Here is a 19315-nt window from a genome sequence, read left to right as displayed (position 1 = left end):
CCATCACGATGAGAAGTATTTCCAGCGATCATCGCGAGACGTGGACCTGAAGTGGAGAAGGGTCGATCTTCGTGAGATCGAACGTGTACTTTTCCTGCTTATTAGCGAGCATTTGTTTCTCGAAACGTTGGCTAATTTTCCGCGGGTTTTCCTGGAAACGCTGTGGAAATCGCAGCGGCGAGATACCGAATCGAAGGTTGGATCCGCGCCAGCTCCTCGCCGGCTCTTTTCAGTCCTTTGACCCCGTTCGCCGAGGTCCTTCCAGAATGTGATCGCCGCGGATAAAGAACGAAATAAAATACCGTTGAAATTTCCACTTCTCGCTTCGTCTGGCATTGTTCCTTCCGTTCGCGTCGCTGGATCCTTTCGGAATAGGAGGATCTTCCCTCGAACTGTGTAATCCGTGAAACGCAAGAGCAGGAAACGGATTCTCCCGAGCCTCTTCCGCTTAGCTTCAAATTTCTCTCGGTGCCACGAAACGCTCGTCTCCCCTTGGCTTTGACCCTCTAACCTCGCGAAGATGATTCAATCGCGACGCAATTGACCAATTGCCTATAGAGAGAAACTACGCAGATGTGAAGAGAGTAAGAGAGAGGAGAAGAGAGGGAGAGACAAAGCAGTAAGGGTACCGGAAGGAGAAGAAGACTGTGTGGAGAACGGAACGAAGAGACGTAGTAGGAGAAGAGAGAGAGAGCGTGAGGGGGTGGAGGAGGGCGCGCAGCGTGCAACGCAGGAGGGAAACATGGAAGGAACGCCATGGAGCGGAGAGGAGAGGAGACGGTTCGCGGTGCAAGCTTGTAGGGAGCGTCGGTGTCAGTGTGCATGCGGACGCCGAGTGGGTTGCCGGTGTGGGAGCTCGCGTTCCACACCAGACTATACCGCGAGTTTCGAACCTGCTCTCTTTCATTCTCTATACACGTTACGATACACGGAGTCGCGCTTCGATCGGTGCTGCGTAAGAGATGAGAGACGGATCTGTTACTTCGCGATCGTGCAGTGGCTCGTTCATGGAGCAACATTATTCCTGGACACGCTCTTTTCCACGCCGATAATCGATAGGAAGCTTCGCGTACTTTTGGACACCGTAAACGAGTGGAAAATGTAACGAAGCAGAGGAACGTTGCTTCCATCCGCGACTACGCCTCGCGGTTTTTCCGCCGTCACCTCTGCCCACCTTCGACTCGAGTACAGTATCGCACAGATTAGCTGTGGTACACTCCGGAGAGGTGTCCTTGACCCTTTGGTCCTTTGGCCAGTAAGCCCACGGAACGAGAAGCGTCGTTCTCATCTTTCCACCGTTTTCCAACGGTTTCCATCGGTTGTACGTAAACGCGCATAAACATCACTCGGTAGACGGCGATATATATAGAAATTGGCCTGCACGTAAAAATAAACGTTTACTCTCGATCTGGGAGAGCGACGCGGGGCGTTGTGATTGTCCTTGACCCGTAGAAAGCGCATTCGGGTGAACGGGAGTCTGCCTCGCACGTTCCTTCACGCTCCAAAAGTTCGGTTCGCTTGGAAAAAGATTTTTTCTTTTTTTTTTTTCCTTCGATCGGAGAGCGCGAGCGAGCGACGCGCTTGTTAATTACTGTCGTCGTCGTCGTCGTCTGCCGCCGGAGATCGTTTTATCCTCGAGGCGCGGGGGTATTTTATATGGAAAAATGGGGGAGAGCGCGTGTGGTGGAAAGTGGAAAAAGGAAACGGCGAGACACGCGGCGCTTTTCGATGGTGTACCGCCGCGTCGTGCCGCGCCGCGGAGAACGAGAGGGAGGGAGGGTGTCTGGATATAAAAAGAGTCGACGCAATCGACACGGTTGCCAAAGGGAGCGTAGAACGAAAGCTTTTTCGCGAATTATCGACAAAGTTGCTGCACCGTCTTGGTGGTACGGCCTCCGCGAGAAGAGGCGTAAAGGAAGGAAGGAAGGAAGGAAGGAAGGATGGAGACTCGGAGAGATCGAATCGGCATTTGTTCTCGAATTGTTCCCGGTTGTTGGTTTTCCCCCGGCTCGTCTTGTGCATTCAGCGGCGTTAACGATCTCTTCAAAACTACTCGTAGGCCCGTGAAGAGCCACGGCGCGTCGCGAGGACAAAAAGAATCGTAGCGTGTCGCGAACGGGAAAGAACGGCAGCCAGTAAGCGGAGTGGTCTCGTTTCATTTTGCTCTCACCGTCTCTTCTTTTCCGTCCCGTCCCGTCCCGTACCATTTCGTTCTCCTCCTGCTGCCACCGTCGCCACCGCGTTTTCTTCCTTTTACCCCTTGGCAAGGCTTGGTTTTGTCTCGTGTCGCCCTCTCGCCAACGTTGCCTACGCATCCATATCGGGAGTTTGTCGGAATTACCGCTGCAAAACTGCCTACTTTTCTATATCCCACATTTTCTTCACCATCCTTGTACCACTTGGAGAAATCACCGTTGCGTGGAATTAAACGACACGCTTGTCAATTTGTCCGTTCAAAAAGGATGTTTCCGTTGCCCGCGAGAGCCGGAAGAATAGCGGAACCTCGTAGCCTTACAGCTCCGATTGCGTCACCAGTCGTATTTTCATGCATGTATGCACGCACGCTATCACGAACGCATGGCCGCACGCAAGCCGCAAAGTATAGGATTGATACTGTCCACAACTCCCTCGGTCGGTATATTCTTCGCCGTTGCCCGGGTAATCGGAGCCTTTCGCGATCTCGCGTAACGCTAAACCACCGAATAATACCGCGCTGGTTAATTCCGGCTGGTTAATTACCGTCCTCTCGCTGTTATGGAACATCGATCGGTTCGAGCATTTTCATCGTTATTAGTCGGCAGGTTATTAGTCGGTAATTGGCTTAATCCTTCGTTACATTCCAAAATTATGCAACTTTTAGGAACCTTTACACTGTACACGGGTGTAAAGAATCTCCCTCGTTCTTTAAATTCCATTGACTAACGACGCTACCAGGAAGAGGATTCCACGCTTGATGACTTCCGTATCGCGTGAAAGGGTTAATCTTTAAAGCCTTGGAAATTTCATTTGCAAGTTATTCCAAAGAGAAAGTTATTCATGAGAGATACATACGTAAAAACGTTCGTACAGTTTGTAGACGGCGAGAGTGGTGAAAACGGCGGTAACTCGGAGCGATTTCACGAGTTGCCGCGGAAAGAAATGAGTTTTTTTCCCTCGCGTGGAGAAGATGTACCGCGGGTTCGAGGGCGAACATGGTCAGGGCAATTACTCGTGGCTCGATGATAATCGCGATTAAAGGGGCAACGGACGTGGGAGGTAGAATGAGCGACGCGCTTAACCCAGTTCCAAGACGAATTTCGGTCGGTCGTTTATGGAAATGCCGCGTAGCTGAGCGAATTCCACTGGGCGAATTATATACATCGAATTTGAGGTGGACGGCGCGCTCGCGTCATCGCCACCCACCCACCCACACGTCACCCAGCCCCATTAGTCTCTGGGTGCACACGAGCTGCCCCCGCGAAATGCCTCTCGCGTAATTGCGAATTGCCATCGTTGCATTCGACGATCGATTTCCGCGACAGTTGGGGAGGAAGAGAGGGGTCAGTCGATTCGTTGTTTCTCCGCTGGTGAACCGGGTTACTGGTTAATTTCACGTCTCTCGCCGCTCGACGGATCCCGTTACGTCTGTGTAACAGCGTTTCCATTTCTGCATTTCGTTTATCCGCGCTCCGTCACCCACAACCCGCCCCTTTCTATTTCGCTTTTAATTATTTTCTTCCGCGAAAAGCCTCGGCCCCGTTACTGCAAACGCTTTAATGCTTACGCTCAGACAGAAAACGCATTTCGGGATATTGTATATGTAGCAATGAGTTTCTCTACCCGAGGCTCTTTGCCTTTGCCCTTTTCGAGATGGAACGCGCGCGATGTGATCGAGAAGAGATGGCTTCCTTCTACGAATTGCTATAGAAGAGACAATTAATTATACGCTATGGCTCTTCACGGTTCACAATCGGTTCGCAGGCTTCCTTCGTTCCTTTCACCTTGCCGAAACTATCGTCTTCTCGAAAAAATGATCAGAAGGCAAATCACGTTGAGTTTGTAATCTCTATGTGTGAAAATACTTGCTCGACGTTGACTAGTGCGAGAATCAAAGGGTTGACGAACGATCGAATATCGTCCCTGTTGTTGGTAGAGGTGGTCTGCGGAGGGTAGCAGCGCTGTGACGGAACTCTTGGAACGAATAAAAATCCTTTTCCATCAGTCTGACCGGGTTTCAAGGGTGGTGCGTCGGTGCTGGTGGTTATGGTTATGGTTACGATTACGGTTATGGTGGTGGTCGAGGAAATCGAATGGGTTTATTAATCGATCCTCGAGATTCCTGTGTTGTACATCGAACGAGCGGTGGAACCGCACGTCGATAATCGATCTAATTGGTACGTCGTGGCGGAAACATCAAGATACCGACGATAAGCCTCGGAAGGACAAAATGTGCAGCAAGTGCAGCGAGTGTTGCCAAGGATCCAGACACAGTGTGGACGTTAGCCCCACGCCTGGATCAGATTCCGAGACTTCAGGTAACCATTGCGGTTTCTGGAAATTCTCAGGCTTTTTTACCCAATTTATTCCTCCCTTTGCGAAAGAAAAACAGTCTAAATTCACGGCGCATTATGGGAATGGGACGGAAGAGAAAGCTTGCTTTTTGCAGCTTCTGACTTGAGTCGAAGGCAAAAACGCGAGAACTTGCGCTTCCTCCTCATTGTCTAATCTCTCTCTCTCTCGCTTGGAGTCCACTGTTCTTTTCAAAAGCACGTTGTTACGCGGTCGAATTATTCTGCCGTGAACTTTTACCAACTTTTCCATACAAACTTCACCGTTGTGTGCGTTCTTAAATCATCTCGCGTTCTTCGCGTTACTTTCTTTCTCGCTTGGGAATCACGAGATTTAACTCTTTATTCTCGATCCATACAATACACTGGCGAAGTTTGTGCAAACTTAGGGCCACCTTAATCCTGGATATCAAAGCAACTCGCTCGAGGACATCGCGCTATTTGTCGACACGTAACAACGTTCCTCTATTCCTGTTCTAAACGAGACCGTTTAGGCGAGAGTATCGCAAACGAGGTTACAAGGGGCGAGAGAGAGAAGGGTTGAAAGGAGGAGGGAGGGCAGGGAAAAGCCTGTGTAGCCTCGAGCCACGCTTCTCCTTCGTTTTGTAAATACACAGGGACGCCTTTTGACTTTTAGATCTGGCAGAAGTTGATGTTTGTCATGGAAATTTTCCCGGCTCTCCCTCTCTCTCTCTATCTCTCTGGACACGGTCGATTTTCTCGAATCGCGTTATTTCCCCGAGCAGAGAGTTAGGAGACGACGACTCGCGGATATATCATCATCTCTCGACTGAAAACGAGTTCGTTTCGCGGAATTAGCGGTCGAGGATGGTGGTAGGGGGTTTGTGCTTGGTGTAGAGAGAAAATGGGTCGACAGGGTGAGAATTTAAATTCATACCTCCCGCGTGGCTAAGAATGTGGACTACGTGGTAGAGGGATCCTTATAAATTTACACTCGCTGCAGGAACAGGAGCAGGAGCGGTCCTGAAATATGCATCCCGCGCCCCATATATGTACTTACCCCACGTTCCTTTCTCGAGTGTGTCGGCGTACAATTTCCGTAGCTCGTTACAGCGATCGAAGGAGAAATAATTAAGGGATTAAGAGTCTGTCGTATCTTCCGTCCATTTCGAAAGTTTCGCAAAGCTGTCCAATTAAATTATATCGTATCAGACTCCGCATCGAAACCACTCTCTCCCTCTCTCTCTCTCTCTCTCTCTCTCTGATGCTAATAGACTGGTATCCCTTTTCTTGTTGCAGAGGAAGAGTGGAATTCGGATGGCAAGGGTCGACAGTCCAACGACACCGGTGAGTCACTCTCCTCTCGTTTCTTCTCCCTTGTCGTGTTCGTCGAAGGAAAAGAAGAGGGAGGGTGGGGGGAGGAAAATTCACGTCGATCCTCTCGCGGACAGATTAGAGGAGATTTTTGGGCCGTGCGCGTTACGAGCTTAACGTTAACCCCTGGAATCGGCGAGAAGCGTCTGTCGGGTTTCCTCGGTTCGAGTTTCAGCGACGGCCTGCTCTCCCTTCCGGCTGCTCCTCGACGCGTGAAAGCGATACGTCGACCGCCCTTCCTTCCTTCTCGTTAACTTCGCCCCGGGCCCGGCAGGCCGCTACTCTTCTTCTCCGAGAGACGCTTTTCCTTTCTTCCGTGTACTGCCACTCGAGTTCCGCCTAAACGTTAAAGACTCTACTCGCTTATTAGCCTGCGCTATAAGACGATCAAACGTTCGACGACAATTTTGTGCACCGTTGATCGAGCATGAAGAAACGGAGAAAGGTAAAAACAGGTGAAATATGGTTCTCCCAATTCCTTTCTACCGTTCTGCAACCTTTGAAAGGTACAAAGTACCGATTGAAATAATTCCGAAGCAGATACGAGTCCGGTGGACGGTTAATAATATTCCGAAAATTCTTTTATCGGACATCGGAGGCGGGATGCGTGTCCAATTGGAGCGACCGCAACGACAGGGCGATCCAATAATCGAATCGAACGGCCTTAATTCCGAGAAGCGGATTTCGATGCGAGCCAGACGAAGCTTCTTCCCTCTCCCGCCTCCTTTGTTCCTGTTTGAACTTGCCAGCTGGTGTTTGAGCGCGCGCCGCTGCGTGCATCGCGCTCGATTACTCCTGACCGGAAGTTTCGCGGCAAAGACGCCGGAAGCGGGATTAACTGGGTACATAAAGCAGCCCTTTCTACCCGGGGAAACGATTTAAAGCGTCGTTTCCATTAACGCTCCACAGCGCTATCTTTCCACGTCGCAGTTCCTCCGAGAACTTTTGCTAAAGTTTCCCCACTGAAACGGGAAGAATTTAACTCGGTCGTCGATTCCGAGAGAACCGACTGCCTGCGTTTTTATACAAGATGAACTTTTAACAGTTTACCGAGTTGGCATTTGCGAAAGGGCTTATCATCCCGTAAATACGTAATCGATCCTCTGTAAACCATTCCGGATCCTGTTTCAACACTCCGTCACGCGACAATCACGACAGATGTAATCCGATTTTTCCTTCTCCCTTCAGATTTCCTTTCTCCTTAATCGAGGTTAAGTTAGAGAACACGATAATTTACTCGTTGAAAAATCCTTCTTTCTTTTTCACGTTCTACATCACGTTTGCGCTCGCAAAAAACAGAAGAATTAAATTGCAGAATAACTGGTTCTCTCAATCCCGCACACTCGTGGGATTAAATTCTTTTACCCAAACATGAAACCCTTAAAAAAACAAACAAAAAAAAAAGAGTTGGGAATTGAATTGTTTTTCTTTCTCTTTCTCTCTCTCTCTCTCTCTATATATATAGTAGGTATCTCGTTTCGAGCAACGAGCATGTAAAAACTCGATTGATAAAATCGAGTTCTCTCGGTCGGTGTCGACGGTTATAACGTGCCGACTGGAGGCGTGGCGATCGTCGCCGACGAGATGGCGCGACGCGAGGCGTCGAGGGCGTCGCGGTGGTCGTCGTAGGCGCCCTCGCCGCCGGTGGACGCCGGTCGAAGCGAATCGCGTGCCAATCTTTTAAAACGCTCCCTCGCCACACCCTGCCGCCAGTTTACGGACGAAAAACGCGCTCTACGCGATCCAACCACGTTACTTCATTCAACCCTCGTCTCGAATCTCTCGCGTACGTTCTTTCGTTGCATCGAACACGCCGAACCTCCGTACGTCCAAGCTTCTCTCGCGACGCTCGACTCCACGGTTTTCACTTCCCGGACGATGCACTTGGACGTGGAGTACATTGTCGCGGTAACATGACGCGGTTTCTAAGAATGTTTCGCGGTGTTCTCGGTGCAAAGGAAGGACGTCGGGATGCAGACAGGAGGAGACAATTCTGGAGGTGCGTTTCCAGTCTTCCCCTCTAACGAAAACCTTCGCTGAGAAAGAAGTAAGTGTGTAGAATATCTCCAGATTCCTCTCTACTTTGCAAAATCTCGGCGATCGTCCTGGAGAAATTTATTTACGTCGCGGCGTCACTCTCTCTCTTTCTCTCTTTGCACGAGACAGAATGGATCGGTGAATTGCGTTCTCTGTCTTTCTCGCGGCGTCGAACGGCGACGCTCGGCGGATCCTCCGTCAACTAATATTGATTATAAAAGCGGCGGTGGCGGTGGTGGCGGCGGTGGTGTCGATGCTTCCTTTCGGCTCGATTTTCCTACTCACGGCCGTCTACCGGCAGTAGTGCACGCGCGATCGTGAAAAGTGTTCTCGATTTCCGTCTCGCGCATCTCTACTATACCTACCGTACGAAATGTAAGTAAGTGGGCATTTGATCCGGCAGCGGAAAGAGTTAGATTCTATCGTCGGACCCCGGTAAGTAAGCCAAGCTTGTATTCGTCTCGCGACGAATCGCCTGAAAAAAAATCGTCTAGGATTCTTCCTCTCGTACCGCTCGAGCAGAGATCTCGATAGTCTCTCGAGAGTGTGTAAAGAGTGATGCAGGGGTGCAGGGGACACGTGGACGACAGTGTAGTGGAGCACGTGCCGCGGATGTTTCCTCTCCGGGAGGCTCGAAAAGCGATATAGATTTTTTTTCTGCCGGCACGCGCTCGATTCACGGACACGCAGACCGACGCGTGCACACTTGCACACGCAGGCGTATTCTACTCGCGTCTGCTACTCGAGAGAGGGTGAAATTAAGGGAACATAGAACGGTGAATGTATATACCGCCCTATAACCCAGACCCCTTTTTTTCTCCGTACCTTCTCCATCTGTCTCCGTGCTCTTTTCTTTCCCGCGGGGAACAATCGTGAATCGATGGAGAAGCTTTTCGAAAGCGCCGTTTCTTCCTATGGGACCCGAACGTGCCCCCGTACAACGGTCCCGTTACTGCCTCGAACAATTACGGTTAATTAACGCGCGTCGTAGCCGCGCCGCCGCGTCGGTTCGCTGAACCTTCTCTCTCGTTCGAACGAATCGTGCATCCCAAGGCCATGGATCCCTTACGATTCTCCTCTTCGCTGGCTACTTTTTCGTCGCAGATTTTTCTCACGGCGCTTCTAGAGAGCAGAGAGTGAGAGAGAGAGAGTAAGAGCGAGAGAGGACTATTTTTGGCCGACGATAATCGATAAACGGCCTGCGGAGTTCGCCGAGAAATTATTGTCCGTTGGCCTCACAGACTGATTACACGGTGTCAGACGCTGACCCCTTCTATTTCGAAGTGTTATTCTTTTACAGCGATCGTAAAATTTTGACGGAATGCTATACGTGTACGAATCGTATAGAAGCGGAGGGTAGACCGTATGTTAACCGGTAGCGGAAAAAATCCCCGATTTTTTCAATGTCAGAAGTTGTTCGTTTCTCGATGGCGCCTGGCACCCGCATGCTCGCTACTCGTCGACGCGTAACAAGCTATACGTTTCTTGGAGGCTCTCTCGTGTAACACCGCGAGCAACAGTTGCACGCAGCAGCGAGGTCAAGGAACCAAAGTGGACAGCTTCGTGTCTCATGTCCGTCGCGGTAATTGAAATCGATCGGAGCACACGCGTAATGTAATTCTAATCGCGCAGGATCGTCGGTGGTCGCGTCCGATCGAGTACGATCGATCTTCGAGAGTCGATACTTTCCTCGTAGTTCCATCCCTCTCTTACGCGGTACATTTTCTCTCTCTCTCTCTCGTTCTGGTTGCATAGTATTTTTGGAGGTACTATTTTCGCGTGGGTGACCGTCTAGCCGAAAGGGAACGTTGAACTTGTAAATATATAGGTGGAACGAATTTATCCGGTGGCCTCGTTGCGTGCTCCAATTTCCGGCGTCCGATTAACGCGTTAAGTCCCGTGAGAAAAATTAGCAGTTTTCGTGGAAATTTCACAGAGAATTTTTACGCATCTCGAGTAAGGTGAATGCAAAGAAAACTATCCTATCGATATTTAAATCTTGTGAATTTTTCCGTGTTTTTTTTTTTCCAATAAACGATTTCACCTCATCGTGATGGATCGATTGGTTAGAACGTAGTCGTGAACGGCACCTATCTTGAAGGAGGTATTTGTGGAGCTTATCTGCGGTGACGAATTATCGAGTATCCAAGCGTTAGATTAGATTTCTCGTGGGAGAGGCGGGCAGGGTTTCGTTGATTCGTCGGTTAGCTCGAGCATGTACGCCGCTATTCTGAAAATAAACGCGTTCGAGGATCGTGGTCGGCAGTGCTGTTCGTATCGCCGCGCGCAACGCTTCGAGTTTTATAGAATCGTCGCATGTGGCCTTTGTTATTTTTTTCTTCTTTTTTTTTTTTTTTTTTTTTTTTTTTTTTTTTTTGTCGTTCACTGTAACGAGCGCTTTCGTTCTGTGATTTCGAGGGTGAGCGAGGGCCAGCCCGGGAAAATCAATTTCTGGCGGCTCGAGGGGACACCGGGATCGATCTTCGCGTTTAATTTCGCCGTTGTACAACCGATAGAGAGGACGAAAGGGAGGAAGAGAGAGAGGTAGGAAGAGACGCGTCTCGGTGCTTTTAACGGTTATAAAATTTCGTTCGCCTTTTGCCGGTAATGGATTTCATTGGGGCGCGTCTTCGAAGATAAGCCGACGAATGACGTTTCAATTTCGCGATTGATAGACTAGCGAAGGAGTAGAGGCGAAGAGACTCGACGGTTGATATTATCGGTCGTTTCCATCACGGAATTCGCGAGGCTCGTCGTTAATTGGCCCGTCAACGGACGGGCAACCGTGCAGCGACCCACTTTCCCGTTAAACGCGCCAGCAGCTTGCCGCTGCTCAGCTTCCTCGACGGAGTCGCGTGCCATCGGAATCGCGAGCGAATAGATTACGCTACATCGGGGATAGTTGCTTGTCCTTTCGAGGAATACCGCGTAAATCTCGCGATCGATGGTCCTCCTCCTTCGAGGGAGCGACGAACACGTGTCTCCTGTGACTATTTCCGGCCGCTACCGTGGCTCTCTTGCCAAGTAGGCCAACCTGTATATCCGTTTAATTCATGGATCTCCAGTAACCAGCGTTGGAAGAAAGAAGAAGAAATTAGGTAGCGTTTCCTTTACGTTCAACTGTATTACGTTAGTAGTCATGCAACAATCGAACCGTACTTCCTTTCGACAACAACAACACCACACCAAATCCTAACTCGATGAATCAACCGTTTCTCGTAATACCTTGACATAGACCTTGGCCATTCCTATATCCCTCTTGTACTCTTGAGTTTCGACCGTTAGCATGTTAATGGTTTCCTGGCTGGCTCTATCCTCGGGAAAATCCCATCATCGTTGAAAAGTAGCTGCTGAGGTAGACCTCTGACGACTAATCCGAAAGGAGACGACGACGACGACGACGAAGAAGAAGAAGAAGAAGAAGATGGGGTGGAAGCGAGAAGAGAGAGTGACTAAAGGGTGTATTTGTCTGGTTGTTGCAGGTGGGTCCGGCAGGGGGGAGGGTGAGGCAGGCTCGAACGAGGTACCGAGCGGGAGGAGAGGCGGCGGTGGCGGCGGCGTGGGTAGCGTCGTCGGCGGTGGAGGAGGTGGCGGCGGCGGAGGCGGAAGCGTGCTGGGGGTTGGTGGAGGTGGCGGAAGCGGAAGCTTGGGGGGCGGCTCGGGTGGCAGGAGCGGTGGAGGGGGCGGCGGCCGGTCGAGGGACGAGCCGAGGAGGCACACCCTCGGCGGCGATCACCAGCCGTCCCTGCATCATCAGCAGTTCAACGCGGCCCAGCAGCTACACCCCCTTCATCCCCATCATCTGCCGCCGCCACACGGCCAGTACGGTACGCCGCCCACGCGACACACCACCATGGATCTCGAGGTGAATCTTTGCTCCCGCAACATGTAAATACATATCTATTATACGTATATATACACATATATATATATTCACTCTTGTCACCGTTTAATCCTGTTCTCTCGTTATGTACACGCATACACTCACTGTTTTCGAGTCCTGTCGAGAATGACCGTTTCTCTCTCACTCTGTTTTTATACTCCGTTTTTTATCTTCTCCCCGTTTTACCGCCGGACCGCAGAGGCTATCAAAAACCGGGAACACTTTCCAGCAGGTGATGGATATAAAAGTGAAGTCGAGTCTCGATCGAAAAGTTCGATCGTGCTCGTTCTTCTTTCTTTGCCACTCGATTTGGCGGTATACTGCTCTGCCCGATTACGTAAGGAAGAACGATCTCGGTCGAAGCGTCCAGCGACTTTAACGGACATACCATTGAAGAGGTCAAGAACCGAACCGGGTGTAACGAAGGGAAGAGGTTAATTAAGCCGCGTCCACCTACGCCGTCCTCGTTTCTAGCCTCTGCGCGTCCGTGTGTATATACCCAGCTTGGTGGCGTATACACGTGGCATTAAACAACTCGTGTCGTCACACCTTCCTGCTCGTTTTTATCCTTCCACGATTTTTATCATTATTCTCGCCTTTGCTCCTTTGCCACTTGTCCACATGTCGACGACTCGAAATCTTTAAATGTCTCGTTAAATGTCTGTACGAGAGGGGCACCGCAGCGATGAAAAGAAAAGTATATAGAAATGGAAAGAGGGGGATAGAGAAGTTGGCGATCGTGGGAGATTTTTGCAGGAGCAGCCAACCAGCCTACCTCGAATCCAACCGACGACCACCGTAGTCGACTATGCCGGATCGATCGTTCGCGATCGCATTGTTTCGCTCTTACCTTTTCAAAGTACATTTCCAGCAAACCCCTTTCTCTGCTCTCCATGCATATACACGTCTAACTGGTTTACTTGTGTGTGTGTGTTTCCGTGTACCTGCCGCCGCTAACAGATGGGGACCAAGTCTCGCCAGAGAAAGGTAATTCTTTCATTTTTTTTTCTCTCTCTTCTTCTTTTTCCTTCTTTCGGTGTCTAAGCATGCGTGGCATTCGTTTCTCGCCTCTTTTTTGTACTTTTGGTATTGGACGAAAGAAAAACAAAAATAGAGAAATTCGATTTCCGACACACGTAGGAGTAGGGGAGACATAGATAGAACTGGGGAAATGACTATGGAACGTTTGGTTGTTGCAGTCGCCTCTTCCGCGGGGCTACCCACCTCCCTCTTCAACGATGTTGTTCGATGACGACCCGGGCATCATGTCCGAGGTGGAGACATCGAGCACCGGATTTCGACGGGGTGGCAAACAAAGAAGCAGCCTCCCCGTCGTACGGACCCCCAGCAAAACTTTGGAGCGACCACTAGGTAACTCACGACCCGCAATAGAATTAGGAGCGTCTTGTTGCTGCCTCGCTGCTCGATGCCCTTGTCGGACATTCCTGACGAAACGATGCGTTTCTGTGGACGATTCCTTAGGTCTAGTGTTCCTGCAGTATAGGAACGAGACGAAGCGGGCGCTCCTACCGAACGAAATCACTAGCATAGACACCGTCAAGGCTCTCTTTGTCCGAAGCTTTCCCAAGCAACTCACTATGGAATATCTAGACAGTCCTCTCGTCAAGGTTTACATACACGATAGCAACAAGGACATGTTCTACGAACTCGAAGATCTCAGGTATCCCAATCTTCTCGAGAACCTCTCGCGGCGCCAAAAAAAAAACTTCCCTTACGAATTCTCTCGATATTAACGATCATTCGGTATCTTCGGTATATTGCCTCAGATCCCATCTGAGAGACATCCGAGACCGCAGCGTCTTGCGACTATTCGAGAGCAGTGACGGTGTCACGGGGATGCCAGGACCATTGGGGATACCCGGAGGCGGAACGGGGCTACCTCCGCACTGGGAAGATCAGAGCTACTTCAGCGAGCCAGAGTTCGACAGCGAGTACCAGCATCAACACATCCACAAGAGCAAGGTAACATACTGCCAAAGGTCGATTTATTGCCCGCTCTTCGTTGACGCATTTTCTCCGGATAAACATGTATGATACAATATACATATACTTATAATACTGCCGCTTACAAACAAGTGTAGAAACTTAACGTCTATGGTACGCGTAGCTACTCTAAATAATAAATATGTCTCGGACTGTAATCGATATCCGTCCGTTCTAATCGCGTAATCGAGCTAACGCGTTCAAGATCCGCTGGCCTCGGGTTCACGGCACGTAGGTGAGAGATCCTGTGTCAGCGATAGCGGTCGACTGCCGAGGCCGCGCGATAACCATAAATCTCTGTGGCCCAAGCGACGCGGTCGATGACGACGCCGAGGCTCAGAACGCCTTGCAGACTTGCATGGCTGGAAGGTGCATAGCGCCGGAGTATAGTTTCTTAGGAACCGATCTCCAGGCCATGATCAAAGCCTTTGAAAATGGTTCTTCCGTGCAACCGTCGCATATATCCATGATCATCCTGACCTCCGCCTCGGCTGGCTCCCTCTCGTCGTTCTTGTTCTCGTACTTGGGCAACTGTAGGCCAAAATTGGTTAGACCGGTGAAGTAATCGTTGTCCAATCCTTGAGATATGTATCCGTCGTCTACGATTAGTCCGTCGCCCAATTGTACCAGTCCTCTCTTCTTCTTCTCCGAGTCTCGTTTATTCACCTTCTTCTCGTCCGCATCTTCCGATTCTTCCTTCGGTATGAACGTTACCTGAAAATTCACGCGTTCGAAGAAGTTCGATTTATTTCCAATCTAAAGGTCTAGATTCTCTTACCTTTCCGTCGGAACGTTCCATCTCAGCGTCGGCATCTCTCTTTTTCGTAGTGGATTTCTCCGTGCTCGTCTCCTCGAGACTCGTGTCTAGCTCCTCCTCGCTCTCAATCTCACCGCTCGCCGAATTTTTCTCCCTCTTAAAGAGATTGTGGTACGGACTGTCCGCCAAGTTCACTCCTGCGCCAGAAATTCTGTTCGCCGAGGGCAAAGCAACGGTGGGCTGCAAGTTACCGAAGAACTGGCTGGATTGCAGTGGAAAGGTGGTCGCAGTGACGGAATTGGAATTCGCTGGGGGGTACGGCTGAGGGGGTGGGTTGCGAGGAATCACTGCAGGGTGCCTGAGGGTGACTCCGCTCTGGATGATCTGCACCGGCGATCCAGGATTGATTTTTACCTGAAATTCCACAGTGTCAGCATCTCCGTTCACATTTTACTTTTACATTCGCCTATCCGTCAGTTGCACGTATACTCGGAGTATATTCGGACATTTTGTATTCAACTTGAACAGTACCCCACGATTTATTTGTCCTCCTGTCAAGTAGGGATGCTGCGGCAGGGGTGGGCCGGTAACTGGAGGACGCGTAGGTCTAGGCGTGTTGTTGCTCGTGTCGTGTTCGTAATGATGAGCATGGTGATGTTTATGGTCCTTGTGCGCCTTTCCTGCAGTCAAACCTATCCCGTAGAGCTGCACCATAGTCACTTCTCCCAGTAGACCACCGGATCCTGAGAGGAACAGTACTCGTTGGGTTTTCTCTTTGCAAAATGGACAAATCGAATTAGATGATTGTAACTTTGTTACCTGGAGGTGCACCCTCGCCTTCCAGGAAACCTCCCCCGAGCTGCCGCTGTTCCTGCCCCGTGATGGCGATTCCACCCCCTTTGATCACGTGCCCGACCAGCTAACGAGACGAAAGCAAACGCGAGCAAATTAGGGTCAGGCCGGATTAGCTGCAGGCTCTGTTAATTGCACGTTACGTCGCGCCTCTCCCCTGCCCCACTGCTCGTCTTAATTTTATTCCGAAATGCGACAAATGTCCCGCGAGAGATATCGTGTAGCCTCGCGTTTGTATTACGGATCGAGAAGTTTCCGGCAGGGGGAAGTACGATTGTGAGATTGCGATCACCGCGTAAAATTCCTTTCACCGTGCGTTCCCTGGCCCGGGTTCGAAATGCAGGCGGGTACTTTCGCGACGTGGAATACTTCATTCGACGCACGATGTCGCGCCGAAAGTTCTGGAAACAACACAACTGATCTCTCGGAAGAATTCCCCGCACGACTTGCACCGCGGGCACGCGGAGCGGAGCGACGTTACGCAAGAGAATCGTTCGGATCTCCGCGGAGAAATGGCTGAAGCGTGGAATCGGCCTCGAACCGGACACCTGTACATCGAGAAGATCGCTTTCTACTCGACTTTGGCGTCACGGTGTACCGACTTTCGAGAACGCGACGCGAAAAGCGATAAACGCGACCGGGGACCGTGGCATTGCTCGGTTATCCAGGCGACGCGTGGCCTGTACTTGTAACGGCCACCGAGAAAGCGCATTTACGCCACCTATGTGTGTGTATATATATATATATATATATACACATGTGCATGCAGATTGTGAAGCGTTAGAATTCAGAGAGAACGTTCCTTTACGTCGAATTTACGTGGAATTTTCGCGGATTTTCAGTGAAGAGAGCACGCTCACCCTGTTGTTGAACCCGCGACCTACACGCTCGTCGTTGACCCAGATCTGCCACTCCCCGGTACGGCCGCTCCAACTTTGGCAGGAGTGATACCACTTGTTCAATCGCAGCGGATAATTCAATCTGTACAGGTTGTGCCCGTCGATGTTCATCATGTAGTAGGAGCTTCTCGGGGTATTGGCTACCCAGGAGAGAAGTCCCCGTGGTTGGTCCCCAACTATCGAATACATTCACCGTGTTACATTCACGAGTGCGCGGAGAAACCGAGGAAACGCGGAAGGAAAAATAAATCGCGTATCGCTCCGGGCGAGATATTCGCTCGCGAGCTCTTTCTCAACCGGCAAGAATTTGATCGTCAGCACTCTATTAAGCGGATTATTCTAGTTAGAGGAAAGGAGGAAGGCTGAAGAGCGGACGTTCCAGACGATTGCGTCACCGTTAGAGCGTATTTACGCGCGATTCGCGAGAACGTTCCCCTCGAGCTCCGGTTTGCGAAAGCACCAATGTCTCGCCGGAATTCGAGTTTGAACGGTTACGCGATCCTTGGGGTATTCCGAGCGAACGACTAAGTAGATATATAAGTATTCGAAGACGGTTCGGTAGGTGGTTGAGACAATGCCGATTGCTCCCGAGGATCGGAGTTCGTTAGCGAAGGGAGGAAGCGAGCGTGTTTTCGACGCGGCTGAGATTCACTTTGCTCGAAAAGCCCGACCAGAGGCGGGCGGGACTTTCGCTTTCTCGCGCGCCGTTCGCTTCGCAGGGTAAAAATAAAAAGAAGAGGTGAAAGGAAAAAGAAACCAGGTTGGCCAGCTCACCTGCGTACGAAAATAAAGGATGATCGTTGGTGTGGTTGTAGAATTTCGTCCACATGCACAGGGTGAACTCCTTCATATCTGGTAGATCCGTTTTGTAGTGAACGTACTGTAGAAAGAAACCGGTAACGTACTGTACGTAGGTGTTGTACACGATATGCATAAGTGTAGTGCAGCCGATGGAACGTAGAAGAAAGACTCACGGATACACCCAATCGTAGGAGAATTCGTAAGATTGCTGAAACTTTTCGGTTCTCGAAGTTGTCAATCGCGTGTTTGTGTTGGTTACGAAGAGACAGGAAGAAGCTAGTTTATTCTTGAATTTCCGCGTAAGTCTAGGCGCTAGCATGAAAGACGACGCGTGTACTGGTTCTTGCACGCAAGAAATGAAACAGTCTAATCGATTCCGCGTTGCGTAACCGCGAGGCGAGTTTCACGGAGCTGTTAAGGCGACGCTCTCGAGATTTCAGCATTTCCCTATAACAAGGTCTTTGCCGTAATTTCCTACACGGTGGTTACGCGCCCGCATTGTGCAATAATCGACTCGTCTCGATTTTCCCTCAATCTCTGCCGGGCATAAATGCCCGATAAACGGCCCGGTGAATTAATCGCTCGCGACGGGGAACAATGTTCGATTTACGCGACAGCTCGATGCACTCGAACGTGGATCGCGTTCTTCGATTATCGTGCTCGATAAATAAAACAGCGGTCGTGCCTCGATACCGCTCCCCTTTAGCTGGACAGATTTTTAACCTTGACTCGCGAAGTCGGTCGAAGAGGAAGTTACCGTTTTCTCCTACGTTCGTTGCCACGGAGTCGTGTCATTTTGCTCGCGTACGACTCTCTCGAGCGAGTGCAAAACGTCCGACGTAGCACGCGAGCAACGGAATTCCGTGTCGGTTAGTGCAGGAAGTGCATCGACAATTTCTCTCACCTCGAAGTACAGCTGTTGAGTCATGGCGATCTTGTACATGGTGCATCTGTCCTGTTGCTCCTGTTGCGCCAAAATGGACGAACTGTCGATGTCGTAGAGAGACTGCGCGGGGTTTCCGTAGATAGGGCCGTCTTGTTGCAGAATACTCGTCGAAGGGTTCGAAAACGCTGGCCTCCATGCTGTGGAAATAGCCTGGACCGTGGTCCACACGGAGAAACCGTAGATCAGGTGAATTATCATGATTTTGTTCGCAGGGTGACTAGCCTTTCTTCGCCGCCTCCTCGAACGGTCTGAAAGAAAAGAATGAAAAAATCCGTTGATATACTTGTCTCTTGGAACGTTCGAATCAGGAAGTGTAGACTTACTTGGCAGTGTAGACTGGCAGTTTCTTTGTAGAATATGAATCACAGCGGTGGAACGATAAAAATCGGCGTTTCCTCGGGTAGATTGTAAAATCGTGGGTTACGCGCAACAATCACGCGAGCAGTGTTGAAATTACGGAGAGCGCGATTGTCCGAGCCACGGAACGAACGAGAATTTTTCGAGCGGTCCAGAGAGTTGAAACAATCGGGTATCGTTTAATTAAAAGCGCGGAAGTTGTTCCGATATCCGGGCTGCGTGAGAGATAGGCCGGCGAGAATAAGGAGTGCGCGCGTTTTATCTTGTCGCGAAACACGGAAACGGCGAAAACGGGAAAGCGGGGAAACGACTCGCCGAGAGGCGATCCACTGATGTATTCGTCGCGATAGAGGGAGGTGTAGATCCTCGCGGTCTCGAAACAGAAAGGTAACTGTCCGCTCGTTCTGGCCGACGTAGGCCTCGTAAACTCGTAAGAGGTGTGCTGCACACCTCCTACCCGCTTTGGTTCACCTTTTTCTCTCTCTTCTACTCGCCTTCCAGCCTCTCGGACATCCTACCGATCCGCGCTGCGTGCGGGATGCGCGGTACGATCAACGTACACATACTGGGACAGCTCTCGCGATGTTTGCTCCGATTTTTTTTTTTATCACGTTTCGCAACGCAACATTCCCTGCGCTTTTTTTCCTTCCCGATCCTCGTGGAAAATTCCACAGGGGAGGAGAGAGGAGTGGAGGAGAGTTTGTTGTTTGACGTGGAAATGGTGAAAAGTTCGATTTCCGAATATTGCTAAAGTTGGCAACTTTTCGCCAACTATTAGCGGTGGCGGACAGCATCCTTCGAGATCGATAGCCGATCGGAAGTGCCACGGAGGACTTGTCGAGCTCGCGTAATCGACCGGCCAAACAGGTCACCGGCCACGCCGTGAATTAATTACAT

General features: G+C 50.4%; 2 protein-coding genes across 2 annotated transcripts in view; one reads left to right on the top strand and one right to left on the bottom strand.

The window, feature by feature from the left end:
* LOC108570136 overlaps positions 1-19315 on the top strand; it is a 53729-nt gene that overhangs the window by 11216 nt on the left and 23198 nt on the right. Inside the window, exons 3-8 of the mRNA XM_017931926.1 lie at positions 5808-5855; positions 11402-11784; positions 12763-12789; positions 13002-13173; positions 13285-13483; positions 13590-13785. Of these exons, the coding sequence (XP_017787415.1) occupies positions 5808-5855; positions 11402-11784; positions 12763-12789; positions 13002-13173; positions 13285-13483; positions 13590-13785 (1025 nt within the window). The remainder of the gene's footprint in view (positions 1-5807; positions 5856-11401; positions 11785-12762; positions 12790-13001; positions 13174-13284; positions 13484-13589; positions 13786-19315) is intronic.
* Positions 14143-18259, bottom strand: LOC108570208. The gene is made up of 7 exons (XM_017932011.1): positions 18020-18259; positions 17089-17194; positions 16276-16490; positions 15383-15482; positions 15095-15306; positions 14585-14977; positions 14143-14520 (listed from the first exon to the last, which is right to left on the bottom strand). Exons 1-7 carry the CDS (start codon positions 18257-18259, stop codon positions 14143-14145), a joined length of 1644 nt encoding a protein of 547 aa, XP_017787500.1.

Source organism: Habropoda laboriosa, unplaced genomic scaffold (genome assembly GCF_001263275.1).
Source record: "Habropoda laboriosa isolate 0110345459 unplaced genomic scaffold, ASM126327v1 scaffold80, whole genome shotgun sequence".
Lineage (NCBI taxonomy): Eukaryota > Metazoa > Arthropoda > Insecta > Hymenoptera > Apidae > Habropoda > Habropoda laboriosa.
Note: the sequence above shows the minus strand (reverse complement) of the source record. Positions and strands in the feature narration are given on the sequence as shown.

What these genes read in the sequence shown, in the direction of transcription:
- LOC108570208 (XM_017932011.1), bottom strand. Translation starts at nt 18,259, where the DNA reads ATGATAATTCACCTGATCTACGGTTTCTCCGTGTGGACCACGGTCCAG. An exon ending in AGGCGAGGGTGCACCTCCAG is followed by an intron (nt 15,307 to 15,382) that starts GTAACAAAGTTA and finishes TGTTCCTCTCAG; the next exon opens with GATCCGGTGGTCTACTGGGA. An exon ending in TGGAACGTTCCGACGGAAAG is followed by an intron (nt 14,521 to 14,584) that starts GTAAGAGAATCT and finishes GTGAATTTTCAG; the next exon opens with GTAACGTTCATACCGAAGGA.